Source organism: Penaeus vannamei, chromosome 2, assembly GCF_042767895.1.
Source record: "Penaeus vannamei isolate JL-2024 chromosome 2, ASM4276789v1, whole genome shotgun sequence".
NCBI lineage: Eukaryota > Metazoa > Arthropoda > Malacostraca > Decapoda > Penaeidae > Penaeus > Penaeus vannamei.
The window spans coordinates 5,884,859-5,899,965 of NC_091550.1; the positions used below are offsets into that span (position 1 = coordinate 5,884,859).

The following is a 15,107-nucleotide window of genomic DNA, read 5'->3' on the forward strand; positions in this document are numbered from 1 at the left end:
TGTCCGGATTGAGAGTAGGCAGGGTTTCCTTAGTAGTTACAACTTGATTCGATGCAAGAGCTTGTACAGAAATCTAAACTGGTTTCCGTGCTCAGTTTGTCTGAATAGTTGCAGTGGTAGAAGCTGGGGAATTTGTGGCAGGCAAATGGTAGTAGTTATGGTGTCCTTTAAATTTTAGTGTAATAGACACATTTTCTATTTGCCTTAGGAAAGGAGACCGGAGGACTGAAAAGTGAAAAGATAACTTTTTTCGGTGAAAATATTCTCCATTTGTATTGCTTGAATTATTCTTTAGCTGGATTAATGTCTTTTATTTGCAAGAAGGGTGGGGGGAAATAAATTTTTTTTCTCAAAGTAAATCAAATCTAAGATCCTAATTTTTTCTTTTATGGCAAGCAGTATTCCTTAAAAGGCTATACTTAAGCCTTAGTTCCCAGTGTTTTATTATAAAAATTAAGATTTAGGAATTTCAAATGAATGGCAAAAGGATGTGAATTGGACCACACAGTGGGTACGAGTGCAGTCAACTGCTTGAGTGAAAAATAAGCTTGGGAGAATATATTTACCTCAAGCTGTACACTTTTGGGTGCAGCATACACAACTCACCAGCATTTGAGACATAAACAAGGCTTTGACCCCACATTTGAGGGGCTGTAGCTCCCAAACTGCCACGTCCAGAACTAAGCGAGGGGACAGTTGTTTAGGGTGTACACCTTAAAGCTGGCTGACTGCGTGTTTCCATGTCAACTGACATTTGGCTGTAGTTTTATGGCAAGAATAGATGCACATTATAGATACTGGGTTAAAGCAGGGAAGGATGTCTGATGTATCCCATATTTGAAATAATCCATATGATAGGTGGACAGTGGAGACCGATTAGGAGTTTGTGAAGATGGAGAGAATGGGAAATGATCAATGGACATCCGTTAATTACTTTCTTTCATTCTGTAGTTTGAGTCTCAGAGCAAAACTCGAGCAAGTCCACAGCACCAACAGCGAGGTGGGCCAGGGGGTCCAGGTGGCCACCCTGGCGGTCCAGGTGGTCCAGGTGGCCCAAGAATGCCACCTCCTGGCCGTGGCATGCCTCCCCCAGGAATGGACCATAGACCACCAGGTCCACCTGGCCCCCATGGCCCTCATAGTGGCTCTCATGGTGGGCCTCATGGTGGTCCACATGGTCCTCATGGACCTCCAGGACCACATGGTCCTCCTGGGCCTCATGGTCCCCCTGGTCCCCATGGACCTCACAGTGGACATCATGGTGGTCCGCCAGGCCCACACGGACCACCTGGTCTGGGGCCGCACCACGGGCCACACCAAGGACCTCCTCGTGGACCTCCCCCTCATGGCATGCAAGGTAAGACACACTTTCTGTCATACTGTATATGATTTTTCCTTTCTTTTTTTCTTTTCTTTCCTTTTATTTTCTTTACCAAAATGGCATGTAATTTTGTGTTGCTGAGAAGTAGTTCTTACTGATAGTGGTTGTGTGCCACAGGCCCTGGACCCAGAGGTCCTCCTCCTCCAGGCCACCTTCAAAGACCTTTACATCCTGGTGGACCTGGTGGGCCTCCACCTGGCCATGGTGGCCCACCTCCCCGTGGACCACCACCAAATATGGGACCTCCCCCGGGTCAACATGGACCCCCACCACCACGTGGCCCTCCTCCACCCATTGACCCAAGGGCTCCGCCACCCAGACCGGACTTTATAGGTATGTGGATGAGATGCTAAAAGGAACAAATAATGAGTTACTTTACAGGAACTGATAAGTACAAAGTAGACGAGATCACAACTGGCATGCTTACATCTACTGACAGGTCCTTAAATTAGTCTAGCTGGGTATCTGATTGAGCGCTATACAATCCTACAGTGTGTAGTTTTAGATGGTATCTGTTGCCTGATGAAAATATGCATGATTTCCATAATCTTCTTAGACTTCTTTTCGGTTCAAAAGGGTTGTTAGTCATTCCTTTGATGGCTTTGTTTGGAAAAGAAGTGGTGTTTTCAAGGGCATTCTAAGTGTAGCAATATTTCATATCACAAAAGTAAAAGTTCCTGTTCCCATAACTAACTTTGTAAAAGTTGGCACTTGGGGCAGACAGACCGAGGGGACTTACTTACTGACGCTGGTGTTTGTCAACAGGTGGCTTCCCGGCCACGAGCAGCCCCCCCTCGGTTCCCCACAACCTGGCTCTCCCTGCGAGGCCTCCCATCACGCAAGGTACCCCCACCACAGACATATATGGCAATGGTAATGCTCTCAGCACTGTCTTGTGCTAGCTGGGGGGGGTTGTGTGGTGTGATGTGGTGTGTGGGGTGGTCCCTTACCTTTGCTTGATAAAACGTTTCCAATAATGAAGTGTTTTGCCCAGAAGCAAAGAATTAGAAGTAGAATGCCTTGATTTTGTCATGCATTTTGTTTGCCACTTTGACCCTTTCTCTCTGTCTTTTTCTTTTTCTTTTTCTTTTTGTTTTCTTGTGTTCCGTTTTTTCTTTTTTTTCTGTACTAACTCTTAAACTCTTCTCTTTTTCTACTTACTGATAAGTTTGTATTATGAATATGAAATGTTTAATTATTTATTTATTATTTTTTTTTTTGCAAGATCCATTTTGTTTATATGGACAGATTTCCTTCTAAAAGAAGTGTGATGCTTATTGTATTTATTCATTTTTTATAGAGGACTAGACATTGTATATAAAACTAGGTTTTTTTTTGAAAATGTAAAGCATGTTATCCTTGTGTTGTGGTAGTATTGGTTTTATGAAGTTTATCCTTTTATCTATATAAACTGAAAAATATAGCTTGGTGTCATGAATTCTCATTGCTAAATTAAATAACCTGAAAATTTTGATTTCTCATTTAGTGCTTAGATTAGGAATATGGTTATCATTAGAAAAACAGATATTTGATACCTGGCAAATTTGAAGGTGTGAAATTGTAATTTGTGTCAATTTTGAATCCATTTTATTGAGGCTAATGAACAGTACGTGAAGAAATGTGATAGGTTTCATAAGCCCCCCAAAATAAAGAGAAGACCAAGTACTAGAATTGAATGAGTGTAATATACATGTATGTGTGTAAAGCGAGAAGACAAGGAAATCTGTGATGCTGATTGTTTAATGTTTGGCTGAGTTTAAAGGGTTAGTACTGTAAATCATAGAGTGGAATTTTTTATTTGTTATTATTATTTTTTTTTACATGACTAATTTGCATAGTTATCCTGAAATTTTTCTTCTTTTTTCTTTTCTTTTTTTCTTTTTTCTCTGATGTCATAAATGCTTTGATAGAAGCTTTGATGGATTAATTTACTGAAAAGCTTTCATAAGAGTTTTGTTTGGCCAGAGGCTTTGAAGCTTTTATAGGAGTTTCGATTACCCAGAAGCTTTGATAGGAGTTTTGTTTACCTAGAAGCTTGGATAGAAGATTCGTTTACCTAGAAGCTTTGATAGGAATTTCGTTTACCCAAAAGCTTTGATGGGAGTTTCATTGAACCAGAAGCTTTGATAGGAGTTTTGTTTACCCATAAGCTTTGATAAGAGTTTCCTTTACCCAAAATCTTTGATACGAGTTTCCTTTACCCAAAAGCTTTGATAGAAGTTTCGTTTACTTAGAAGCTTTGATAGGAGTTTCGTTTACTTAGAAGCTTTGATAGAAGTTTTATTTACTTAGAAGCTTTGACATGAGTTTCGTTTACTTAGAAGCTTTGATAGGAGTTTCGTTTACCCAAAATCTTTGATATGAGTTTCATTGGCTCTAAAGCTTTGATGGGAGTTTTATTTACTTAGATCTTTGATAGGAGTTTTATTGGCTCTAAAGCTTTGATAGGAGTTTCGTTTACCCAAAATCTTTGATATGAGTTTCATTGGCTCTAAAGCTTTGATGGGAGTTTTATTTACTTAGATCTTTGATAGGAGTTTTATTGGCTCTAAAGCTTTGATAGGAGTTTTATTTACTTAGATCTTTGATAGGAGTTTTATTGGCTCTAAAGCTTTGATAGGAGTTTTTTTTGGCTCTAAAGCTTTGATGGGAGTTTTATTGGCTCTAAAGCTTTGATAGGAGTTTTATTGGCTCTAAAGCTTTGATAGGAGTTTTATTGGCTCTAAAGCTTTGATAGGGGATTTATTGGCTCTAAAGCTTTGATGGGAGTTTTATTGGCTCTAAAGCTTTGATAGGAGTTTTATTGGCTCTAAAGCTTTGATGGGAGTTTTATTGGCTCTAAAGCTTTGATAGGAGTTTTATTGGCCCAGAAGCTTTGATAGGAGTTTTTTTTGGCTCTAAAGCTTTGATAGGAGTCTTATTGGCTCTAAAGCTTTGATAGGAGTCTTATTGGCTCTAAAGCTTTGATAGGAGTTTTATTGGCCCAGAAGCTTTGATAGGAGTTTTTTTGGCTCTAAAGCTTTGATAGGAGATTTATTGGCTCTAAAGCTTTGATGGGAGTTTTATTGGCTCTAAAGCTTTGATAGGAGTTAAATTGGCTCTAAAGCTTTGATAGGAGTTTTATTGGCCCAGAAGCTTTGATAGGAGTTTTTTTGGCTCTAAAGCTTTGATAGGAGATTTATTGGCTCTAAAGCTTTGATAGGAGTCTTATTGGCTCTAAAGCTTTGATAGGAGTTTTATTGGCTCTAAAGCTTTGATGGGAGTTTTATTGGCCCAGAAGCTTTGATAGGAGTTTTTTTGGCTCTAAAGCTTTGATAGGAGATTTATTGGCTCTAAAGCTTCGATAGGAGTTTTATTGGCCCAGAAGCTTTGATAGGAGTTTTTTTGGCTCTAAAGCTTTGATAGGAGATTTATTGGCTCTAAAGCTTTGATAGGAGTCTTATTGGCTCTAAAGCTTTGATAGGAGTTTTATTGGCTCTAAAGCTTTGATGGGAGTTTTATTGGCCCAGAAGCTTTGATAGGAGTTTTTTTGGCTCTAAAGCTTTGATAGGAGATTTATTGGCTCTAAAGCTTCGATAGGAGTTTTATTGGCCCAGAAGCTTTGATAGGAGTTTTTTTGGCTCTAAAGCTTTGATGGGAGTTTTATTGGCTCTAAAGCTTTGATAGGAGTTTTATTGGCCCAGAAGCTTTGATAGGAGTTTTATTGGCTCTAAAGCTTTGATAGGAGATTTATTGGCTCTAAAGCTTTGATAGGAGTTTTATTGGCTCTAAAGCTTTGATAGGAGTTTTATTGGCTCTAAAGCTTTGATAGGAGTTTTATTGGCTCTAAAGCTTTGATAGGAGTTTTATTGGCTCTAAAGCTTTGATAGGAGTTTTATTGGCTCTAAAGCTTTGATGGGAGTTTTATTGGCTCTAAAGCTTTGATAGTTTTATTGGCTCTAAAGCTTTGATAGGGGATTTATTGGCCCAGAAGCTTTGATAGGGGATTTATTGGCTCTAAAGCTTTGATAGGAGTTTTATTGGCTCTAAAGCTTTGATAGTTTTATTGGCTCTAAAGCTTTGATAGGGGATTTATTGGCTCTAAAGCTTTGATGGGAGTTTTATTGGCTCTAAAGCTTTGATAGGAGTTTTATTGGCTCTAAAGCTTTGATGGGAGTTTTATTGGCTCTAAAGCTTTGATAGGAGTTTTATTGGCTCTAAAGCTTTGATGGGAGTTTTATTGGCTCTAAAGCTTTGATGGGAGTTTTATTGACTCTAAAGCTTTGATAGGAGTTTTATTGGCTCTAAAGCTTTGATGGGAGTTTTATTGGCTCTAAAGCTTTGATAGGAGTTTTATTGGCTCTAAAGCTTTGATAGGAGTTTTATTGGCTCTAAAGCTTTGATAGGAGTCTTATTGGCTCTAAAGCTTTGATGGGAGATTTATTGGCTCTAAAGCTTTGATAGGAGATTTATTGGCTCTAAAGCTTTGATAGGAGTTTTATTGGCTCTAAAGCTTTGATAGGAGATTTATTGGCTCTAAAGCTTTGATAGGAGTTTTATTGGCTCTAAAGCTTTGATAGGAGATTTATTGGCTCTAAAGCTTTGATAGGAGTTTTATTGGCTCTAAAGCTTTGATAGGAGATTTATTGGCTCTAAAGCTTTGATAGGAGATTTATTGGCTCTAAAGCTTTGATAGGAGATTTATTGGCTCTAAAGCTTTGATAGGAGTTTTATTGGCTCTAAAGCTTTGATAGGAGATTTATTGGCTCTAAAGCTTTGATAGGAGATTTATTGGCTCTAAAGCTTTGATAGGAGATTTATTGGCTCTAAAGCTTTGATAGGAGTTTTATTGGCTCTGAAGCTCTGATAGGAGTTTTATTGGCTCTAAAGCTTTGATGGGAGTTTTATTGGCCCAGAAGCTTTGATAGGAATTTTATTGGCTCTAAAGCTTTGATAGGAGTTTTATTGGCTCTAAAGCTTTGATAGGAGATTTATTGGCTCTAAAGCTTTGATAGGAGATTTATTGGCTCTAAAGCTTTGATAGGAGATTTATTGGCTCTAAAGCTTTGATAGGAGTTTTATTGGCTCTGAAGCTCTGATAGGAGTTTTATTGGCTCTAAAGCTTTGATGGGAGTTTTATTGGCCCAGAAGCTTTGATAGGAATTTTATTGGCTCTAAAGCTTTGATAGGAGTTTTATTGGCTCTAAAGCTTTGATAGGAGATTTATTGGCTCTAAAGCTTTGATAGGAGTTTTATTGGCTCTAAAGCTTTGATAGGAGATTTATTGGCTCTAAAGCTTTGATAGGAGTTTTATTGGCCCAGAAGCTTTGATAGGAGATTTATTGGCTCTAAAGCTTTGATAGGAGTTTTATTGGCTCTAAAGCTTTGACAGGAGATTTATTGGCTCTAAAGCTTTGACAGGAGATTTATTGGCTCTAAAGCTTTGATGGGAGTTTTATTGGCTCTAAAGCTCTGATAGGAGTTTTATTGGCTCTAAAGCTTTGATGGGAGTTTTATTGGCCCAGAAGCTTTGATAGGAATTTTATTGGCCCAGAAGCTTTGATAGGAATTTTATTGGCTCTAAAGCTTTGATAGGAGTTTTATTGGCTCTAAAGCTCTGATAGGAGTTTTATTGGCTCTAAAGCTTTGATGGGAGTTTTATTGGCCCAGAAGCTTTGATAGGAATTTTATTGGCTCTAAAGCTTTGATAGGAGTTTTATTGGCTCTAAAGCTTTGATAGGAGTTTTATTGGCTCTAAAGCTTTGATAGGAGTTTTATTGGCTCTAAAGCTTTGATAGGAGTTTTATTGGCTCTAAAGCTTTGATAGGAGTTTTATTGGCCCAGAAGCTTTGATAGGAGTTTTATTGGCTCTAAAGCTCTGATAGGAGTTTTATTGGCTCTAAAGCTTTGATGGGAGTTTTATTGGCCCAGAAGCTTTGATAGGAATTTTATTGGCTCTAAAGCTTTGATAGGAGTTTTATTGGCTCTAAAGCTCTGATAGGAGTTTTATTGGCTCTAAAGCTTTGATGGGAGTTTTATTGGCCCAGAAGCTTTGATAGGAATTTTATTGGCTCTAAAGCTTTGATAGGAGTTTTATTGGCTCTAAAGCTTTGATAGGAGTTTTATTGGCTCTAAAGCTTTGATAGGAGTTTTATTGGCTCTAAAGCTTTGATAGGAGTTTTATTGGCCCAGAAGCTTTGATAGGAGTTTTATTGGCTCTAAAGCTTTGATAGGAGATTTATTGGCTCTAAAGCTTTGATAGGAGTTTTATTGGCTCTAAAGCTTTGATAGGAGTTTTATTGGCTCTAAAGCTTTGATGGGAGTTTTATTGGCTCTAAAGCTTTGATGGGAGTTTTATTGGCTCTAAAGCTTTGATGGGAGTTTTATTGGCTCTAAAGCTTTGATGGGAGTTTTATTGGCTCTAAAGCTTTGATGGGAGTTTTATTGGCTCTAAAGCTTTGATAGGAGTTTTATTGGCCCAGAAGCTTTGATAGGAGTTTTATTGGCTCTAAAGCTTTGATAGGAGATTTATTGGCTCTAAAGCTTTGATAGGAGTTTTATTGGCTCTAAAGCTTTGATAGGAGTTTTATTGGCTCTAAAGCTTTGATAGGAGTTTTATTGGCTCTAAAGCTTTGATGGGAGTTTTATTGGCTCTAAAGCTTTGATGGGAGTTTTATTGGCTCTAAAGCTTTGATGGGAGTTTTATTGGCTCTAAAGCTTTGATGGGAGTTTTATTGGCTCTAAAGCTTTGATAGGAGATTTATTGGCTCTAAAGCTTTGATGGGAGTTTTATTGGCTCTAAAGCTTTGATAGGAGTTTTATTGGCTCTAAAGCTTTGATAGGAGTTTTATTGGCTCTAAAGCTTTGATAGGAGTTTTATTGGCTCTAAAGCTTTGATAGGAGTTTTATTGGCTCTAAAGCTTTGATAGGAGTTTTATTGGCCCAGAAGCTTTGATAGGAGATTTATTGGCTCTAAAGCTTTGATAGGAGTTTTATTGGCTCTAAAGCTTTGATGGGAGTTTTATTGGCTCTAAAGCTTTGATAGGAGTTTTATTGGCTCTAAAGCTTTGATAGGAGTTTTATTGGCTCTAAAGCTTTGATGGGAGTTTTATTGGCTCTAAAGCTTTGATAGGAGTTTTATTGGCCCAGAAGCTTTGATAGGAGATTTATTGGCTCTAAAGCTTTGATAGGAGTTTTATTGGCTCTAAAGCTTTGATGGGAGTTTTATTGGCTCTAAAGTTTTGATGGGAGTTTTATTGGCTCTAAAGCTTTGATAGGAGTTTTATTGGCTCTAAAGCTTTGATGGGAGTTTTATTGGCTCTAAAGCTTTGATGGGAGTTTTATTGGCTCTAAAGCTTTGATGGGAGTTTTATTGGCCCAGAAGCTTTGATGGAATTTCGTTTATTTAGAAGCTTTGATATGAGTTACATTGAGCTCGAAGCTTTGATAGGAGTTTTGTTACCCAAAAGCTTTGAAATGTTTTATTTACCTAGAAGCTTTGATAGGAGTTTCATTGGCCCAAAAGATTTGATAGGAGTTTCATGTACATGAAATCTTTGATAGGAGTTTCGTTTACATAGAACCTTTGTTGGTAATTTCGTTTACCTAGAAGCTTTGATAGGAGTTCTATTTACCTAAAAGCTTTGAAGCTTTGATAGGAGTTTCGTTTACCTAGAAGCTTTGATAGGAGTTCAGTTTGAGTAAGACGTAAAGGAGTAAAAATTTAAGAAAGAATAGATTGCATCAGCTGCTAGAATTTATATTATAATTATTCAAGTTTCCTGGCTCTAGTCCTATAGATCAGTGAATCCTGTTTAATCCTCAGAAATTAGATGTTTATTGAACTTTAATATCAGTATTTTAGACGGGGCAGAATGCACGTGGCTGGAGGATATTTTATACAAGAAAAAGGAATAGGATATAGCTTGGCTATGTGTTTGTATGTATATGTTGGTATATATATGTATATATATAACATATATATTATTTTATGTATATTATATTATATATATGTATATATGTAGATATATATATATATTTATTTTGTTTGATGAAAGCTTGGTTTCCTTCAGTGTACCATCATCAGCTTTATAGTAATGCCTTATGCAGTAAACTCTCTAGTAAGTGACTCCTTTAGTGAAAGCTCCATGTTAATGGCAGAAATTCTGGCCCAAAATAGATCTAAATCTCTATTGCTCTGAAAGTCTGGCTTTGATAGAGTACAAAGATAGAAGACGAAGAAAGAAAAAAAATTGGGAGTTAACAGACTTGATTGTAATCTAAATGTTTTAATATTTATGTATGTTTGGGACATTCTGCAAGAAAGCAGAAGCTGAACATTGATTTGTAATTTTTATAGGATTATGCCGCCTTTGCGTGTGCCAAAAGAAATGAAAGAAAGGAAGAAGGTACAAAACTAGTCATCTCAACATCTGTAATCGAATGTGAAATGAACAAACCAAATGTTCTGCACGGCTAGCCCCATGTCCTCCTATCTCTGCAGTGCTCGTTCCCATTTTCTCTTTATCACCTCGATGCCTGTTCAGTGAATGTCAGTGACTTAAAAAGCCTGTATTATTTACTTTGCTGTTCATGACCAGTCATGCTCTGAACTGTATGCTACAAACTATTACTGTAGTGTATACCCAGAACGTAAGAGATCTCGGAAAATGGGATGTGACTTGCAATGTCTTTGAGAGCAGTAGGTCCCAGGGATTAGTGTGGTGATAAAAAGTACCTTTCTTATAACCATAGAACTTGAATAACTAGTCTGATGCATTCTTCAAGCACATCAGATAAAAGAGAATTTACTGTATATGCAAAATCTCTTGGTACAACCTGTTTTGAGCACCAGCTTTAGTAATGCTGATATATTGTTAGAGTTAGAGGTTCATGATCATAGTTTGGCTTTTTGTAATTGAGTTCTGAAGATTGGTGTGGTGGTAGATGTGTGTGTGCTAGAGTACTGTTTCATTAGTGTGACAGTGAGAAAATTATTGCCCCGTAAAATGTCAGTCGGGCAATACTGGTTGTGGATCACTGCTTTTTGATGTAATGTACCATCTTCCTTATTTACTTTCCACCCAAAAGAATATCTCAATTAGGCAACTAAAGTTTTTGCTTGTGTCAAGAAGCAGAAATACGGCTCATTAGTTAGGTTACTGAATTGGAAAGACAGATGCGATGTTAATTTTAGCATGAAGTAAGTACCAGAATTAGAATAATGAAAGAGGGTGTTCATTTCATGCACTTAATAAAAAGGAAAATCCTATTCTTTTTGCAGGTCCTCCACCTCATGGAGCTCCCCCTCCACATGGTCCTCCCCCTCATGGAGGTGGACCTCCAGCTCCACATGTCAACCCAGCCTTCTTCCCCCCACATAGTGCTCCTCCCCCTGCAGCAGCTGCTCCACCAGCACACTATGCTCCTCCTCCACCTCCACATCAGGTAAGGGGCCAAATATTAGACTTTGTTACATGAAATCACAAATAGTTACTCATGAAATGGTTGATATGGACTCTTAAAATAGGTAACATTTGATCATTTTTGTTATACATAATGTATGTATATTTGTTTCATTTTGATTTTTCTCCTCAGCATGGATTTACTGGAGGAGATCATCGCATTGATGGTCCTCCTCCACTCTCAGAAGCTGAGTTTGAAGACATAATGAACCGCAATAGAACAGTTTCAAGCTCAGCGATTGCAAGAGCTGTTGCAGATGCATCTTCAGGTATTTTATTTGCTTCCGTATTTTGAAATAGTTACTTTTCTGTAACTTTTTGTAAAGGAAACCTTGTGGTTTTCTGGATTTCATTGGGTAATACTATAATTGGTACAGTTTCCTCTGAAATTCCAAGGTGGATAGTAAGTGCATTTTTCGCATTTCAGGTGAATATGCCAGTGCAATTGAAACTCTTGTGACTGCCATATCTCTGATCAAACAGTCGAAAGTCGCACACGACGACCGCTGTAAAATCCTGACAAGTTCTTTACAGGTATGTGTTTACTTTTAAGGCATAGAAGTCGGGTAGAATTCAGTTCATTTTGATGATTTTCCTCTTCAATATGAATCCATAGTTGGTTGAAGAATGATGCACAGTCTATGAATGTGATTTAGATCATTATGCATATGTTTAGTATGCACAATCACAGAAAGTGAAGAGAATAAAAAGAAGTTAGAGGATTGAAAGCATGCATTCTTTGCTTCAGAATTTTCAACAAAGATTTTACTTTATTTTTTTGAAGATTATGTTCAAAGCATAAAAAATAGTCCAGTGAATCAAGTCATCATAAAGTTTAATGGTCTATGAGTAGTTAAGAGAAGGGGATGATGGGAATCCCAGAAGATGTACAAACTTTGATATAAATTTCATACCTGGAATATTAATATCAGTCTTACAAGACATGTCGTAACCTACGTGATTTACATCTGGAAGTCCTTTGCAGTGAAGGGCCAATCTGCCAAGGAAACTTTAAATTTGACAACACCCTCCCTTTTAGGACACACTACATGGCATCGAAGCCAAAAGTTATGGCTCCAGCAAACGACGTGAGAGATCACGCTCCCCAAGCAGAAGACACCGTCGGGAAAGATCGCGCTCAAGAGAGAGAGAATACAGGGACCGCTCTCGATCGCACTCAAGGGACCGTGAATATGAGCGCCACCGCAGTGAGAGGGAGAGGGGGACAACGGAACGTGGTGCTGCAGAGCGTGAGAGGGACTATGAGAGGTCGTACAGCAGAGAAAGGGAATATGACCGGGCCCGTGAACGTGACAGAGAGAGGGACAGGGATCGTGAAAGGTGAGTTGTATTGTTTTACTTGTTCTTTACTTCGGTAAGTTTGAAAGGTAATATGGAAAAGTAAGTTATACAAAGACATGAAGACAATTTTTTATTTATTTATTGATTGATTGATTGATTGATTTATTTTTTAATAATTGATTGTTATTGTTATTTGTTATTTATTTATTATTAATATTTTTAACGGATATTATTGTTGTATAATAAGTATCAACATTTAATCTTTTTCTGTGTTTTGAAAACAACCCAAAAGATTGATTTTTACAAATTGTATTAACAGTTTTATAAGGATTTTCAAGTGTAAGGGAAAGCAGCTTTTTAATATCTCCACATGCTGTCATAAGTACGCTATTTTGTTGTTGCTTAGCAGTTTTGCACAGTTTGTAATTGCCTACAGTATGTTGATAAAGTGAGGTGGAGCAGCATAACTTTTTTCTCTCTTCCTGTAGCATGAAAACTGCTTTGAAAATTAATTCATACTGATTGCACTGAGTCAGATTTGATCATAATAAGCATCCATTGAACTTGGCAAACCACTGACAGTAGAATTCACAGTAGTAATTTATCGAATTGAAAATGTAGGTTGAACTGTAATTGAGCAAGCCTTTCATGTATGGGAATCGACTTGTTAGTGTCTTTACATTTTAAGCTTAGATGTAATTTCTAATTTATTTTCTTTATGCAAATGAAGATCACAAAATTCCAGATATTATGATGAGCGTTACCGTGAGCGGGATGCTAGAAGAGAACGGATCGAAGAACGGCCAACACGTGAGCGCATCGAGGAACGCAGCACGAGGGAGGATGTGCGGGAGCCGGTGCGAGAGCGTGAGAGAGAGCGTGACAGGGACAGAGAGAGGGAACGCGACGTCAGAACACGGGAAGAGAGAGAGTCGTCGTCACACCGTTCCTCAAGGCATTAGGATGCTGTGTGGTTGAATGTTTGTGTTCCCATGTAAAAGAAAGGAAGAAAAACGAAGAAAAAAGCAGCAGGCTTGAGTTTGAACAATATCTAAGTTTTGGGATGTTGCTTTTTTTCCTCTTTTCTTTTTTTTCTTTTTTTTTCTTTTTTTCCATGTCTTGGGGAAGTCAAGAGAAACTACGAATGATTTTTCATTGATCTGTACTGTGGATGTTGAAATCTGTCTGCTACGAGAGTTACTTTTTTTCTACATTGTTTCCCAAAAAGAATGCATGATGACAGCATTTTAGTGTATATCTTGGAGATGCACTTTTATTGGTTTAAAGACTTGCAATAAACTATTTGCTTTGTTTCATTCAGTGGCATTACTATTTTTTTCTTTTAATTTTTTTTTTTTTTTTTTTTTTTTTTTTTTTTTTTTCTAGGGGTGTAGTTGTCACGCTGAATATGTTACATGTAGTAATACTAGTTCTAAGCATTAAGACAAGAATTCCAGGCTTGTATTATAAAGTACATATTATTTTTGTGATGGATTCTATATTTCCTTTTTGTGAGGCAAATGAGCAAGACAGGTTCATATATACAAAGTACGTTAAAGAGCCAATATTTGGTTTTGTATTCTGAATTTATGGGATGTCGTTATATGTGAGTGGATCGATTCACTGTTTGTCAATGGTTTGCCTTTTTTATCAATGGAAGTAAACTACTTTAGATCGTTCATGTTGATTAAATCAAGAAGAAGGATTAATGGTAACTAGCCTTTTTTTTCTCTTTTTCTGTATGTAATGTTTGTATGTAAATCATTTATTTGTACTTGACTAAGGCAAACACTATTTTTGAGTAGGTACTAAAAATAATGATTTTGCTTCCAAGAATTGAGAGATCTGTGTGGTTATGAATGTGGAACAATTGTACGACAAATAGCCAATGTTCAGTTTCAATAAAATATTCCACTAACTTCTTGTTTGATTTTATGGTATCACCTTTTTTGTGCATTGTGTGATATATACAAAGTTCAGGTTCCCTTATGTATTTTTGGTTGATGATAATAGATCGACTGGACTGATCTGTAAGTGGGTAAGTTTTAAGATATTATGACAAAGTAGAATATTCATTAGAAGTAATTAACAAAAGCTGTGAAATTAAGTTAAATGCAAATGTAAACTGAAAAAGAAGCCTAGCAACCAAACAAAGAAACTATATTATCAAATGGAGGAAAAATTCAATCTAAAGCAACTTTTTTTGGTTGGATATTCTGAACCGGAAGGAATAGTACGAAGAGCATCATCAGCTAATGTCAATGGGTAAATTGACAGTGCATAAGCTATGTGCATGAAGGGCGGAGTGACACAGTTCTTGAGGAAATGGAAACATAATTGTAGTCACATTGCGTATGATCCACAATATGGTTTGAAGGAATGTTGATTTCCTGAGCCAATCTGAGGCAAAGTCCTATTAGGGGCACTGACAATAATTTTGTTTCTAAATAACAGTAAGGTGTTCAGCCTTCTCATTGCTATATGTTACTGAAGGCCTGTTACTATATTCATTGGTAGGATGGTTTCTTCCTTGGCAATCCCCTGCTTTCTCTTCAAGGACCACTACTGCTTTCTAAGTTTCATTGCAATGCAGTTTCTTTTATCACACTCCCACCACTAGGTAGTACACTCTGTTATCTCTTCTATGATTACAGATTTGCAATGCAGAGTCCTGTCTACAAGGCCTCACAATTGTATAAACACTTAGGGACATGCATATATGTTTTTTGTTTTCTTTTTTTCTTTGTCTTAGGGATGTTAAGAGACAATACAAGCCTTGGAAAGTTGTGTTGTTATGGGGTGCCTCTGATAATGCCTCCAGACGAAAAAGCATAACTTGTATAAACACTACTGGTAACATTTCGTAGTTATGAGAACTACATGTAGCGTAGATATCGTGTCTCATGAGACCGCACACGAGGAGGGGAACAACTTGAGATTTCCTTTGGATGGGCAATTTTCATGTGCGATTGTACAGGCAT

At 37.3% G+C, this 15,107-nt stretch overlaps 1 protein-coding gene across 4 annotated transcripts in view; it reads left to right on the plus strand.

The window, feature by feature from the left end:
* Positions 1–14,044, plus strand: part of Cpsf6 (cleavage and polyadenylation specificity factor subunit 6) — a 72,768-nt gene extending 58,724 nt beyond the window's left edge. Inside the window, exons 6-13 of one of the 4 annotated variants that reach the window (XM_070129158.1) lie at positions 952–1,357; positions 1,499–1,714; positions 2,147–2,254; positions 10,644–10,807; positions 10,958–11,093; positions 11,252–11,358; positions 11,864–12,165; positions 12,857–14,044. In XM_070129158.1, the coding sequence (XP_069985259.1) occupies positions 952–1,357; positions 1,499–1,714; positions 2,147–2,254; positions 10,644–10,807; positions 10,958–11,093; positions 11,252–11,358; positions 11,864–12,165; positions 12,857–13,088 (1,671 nt within the window). In that variant the 3' untranslated portion in view covers positions 13,089–14,044. The remainder of the gene's footprint in view (positions 1–951; positions 1,358–1,498; positions 1,715–2,146; positions 2,255–10,643; positions 10,808–10,957; positions 11,094–11,251; positions 11,359–11,863; positions 12,166–12,856) is intronic. The other 3 variants (XM_070129161.1, XM_070129166.1, XM_070129171.1) reach the window with 3 other exon arrangements.
* Positions 14,045–15,107: the final 1,063 nt, after the last annotated feature.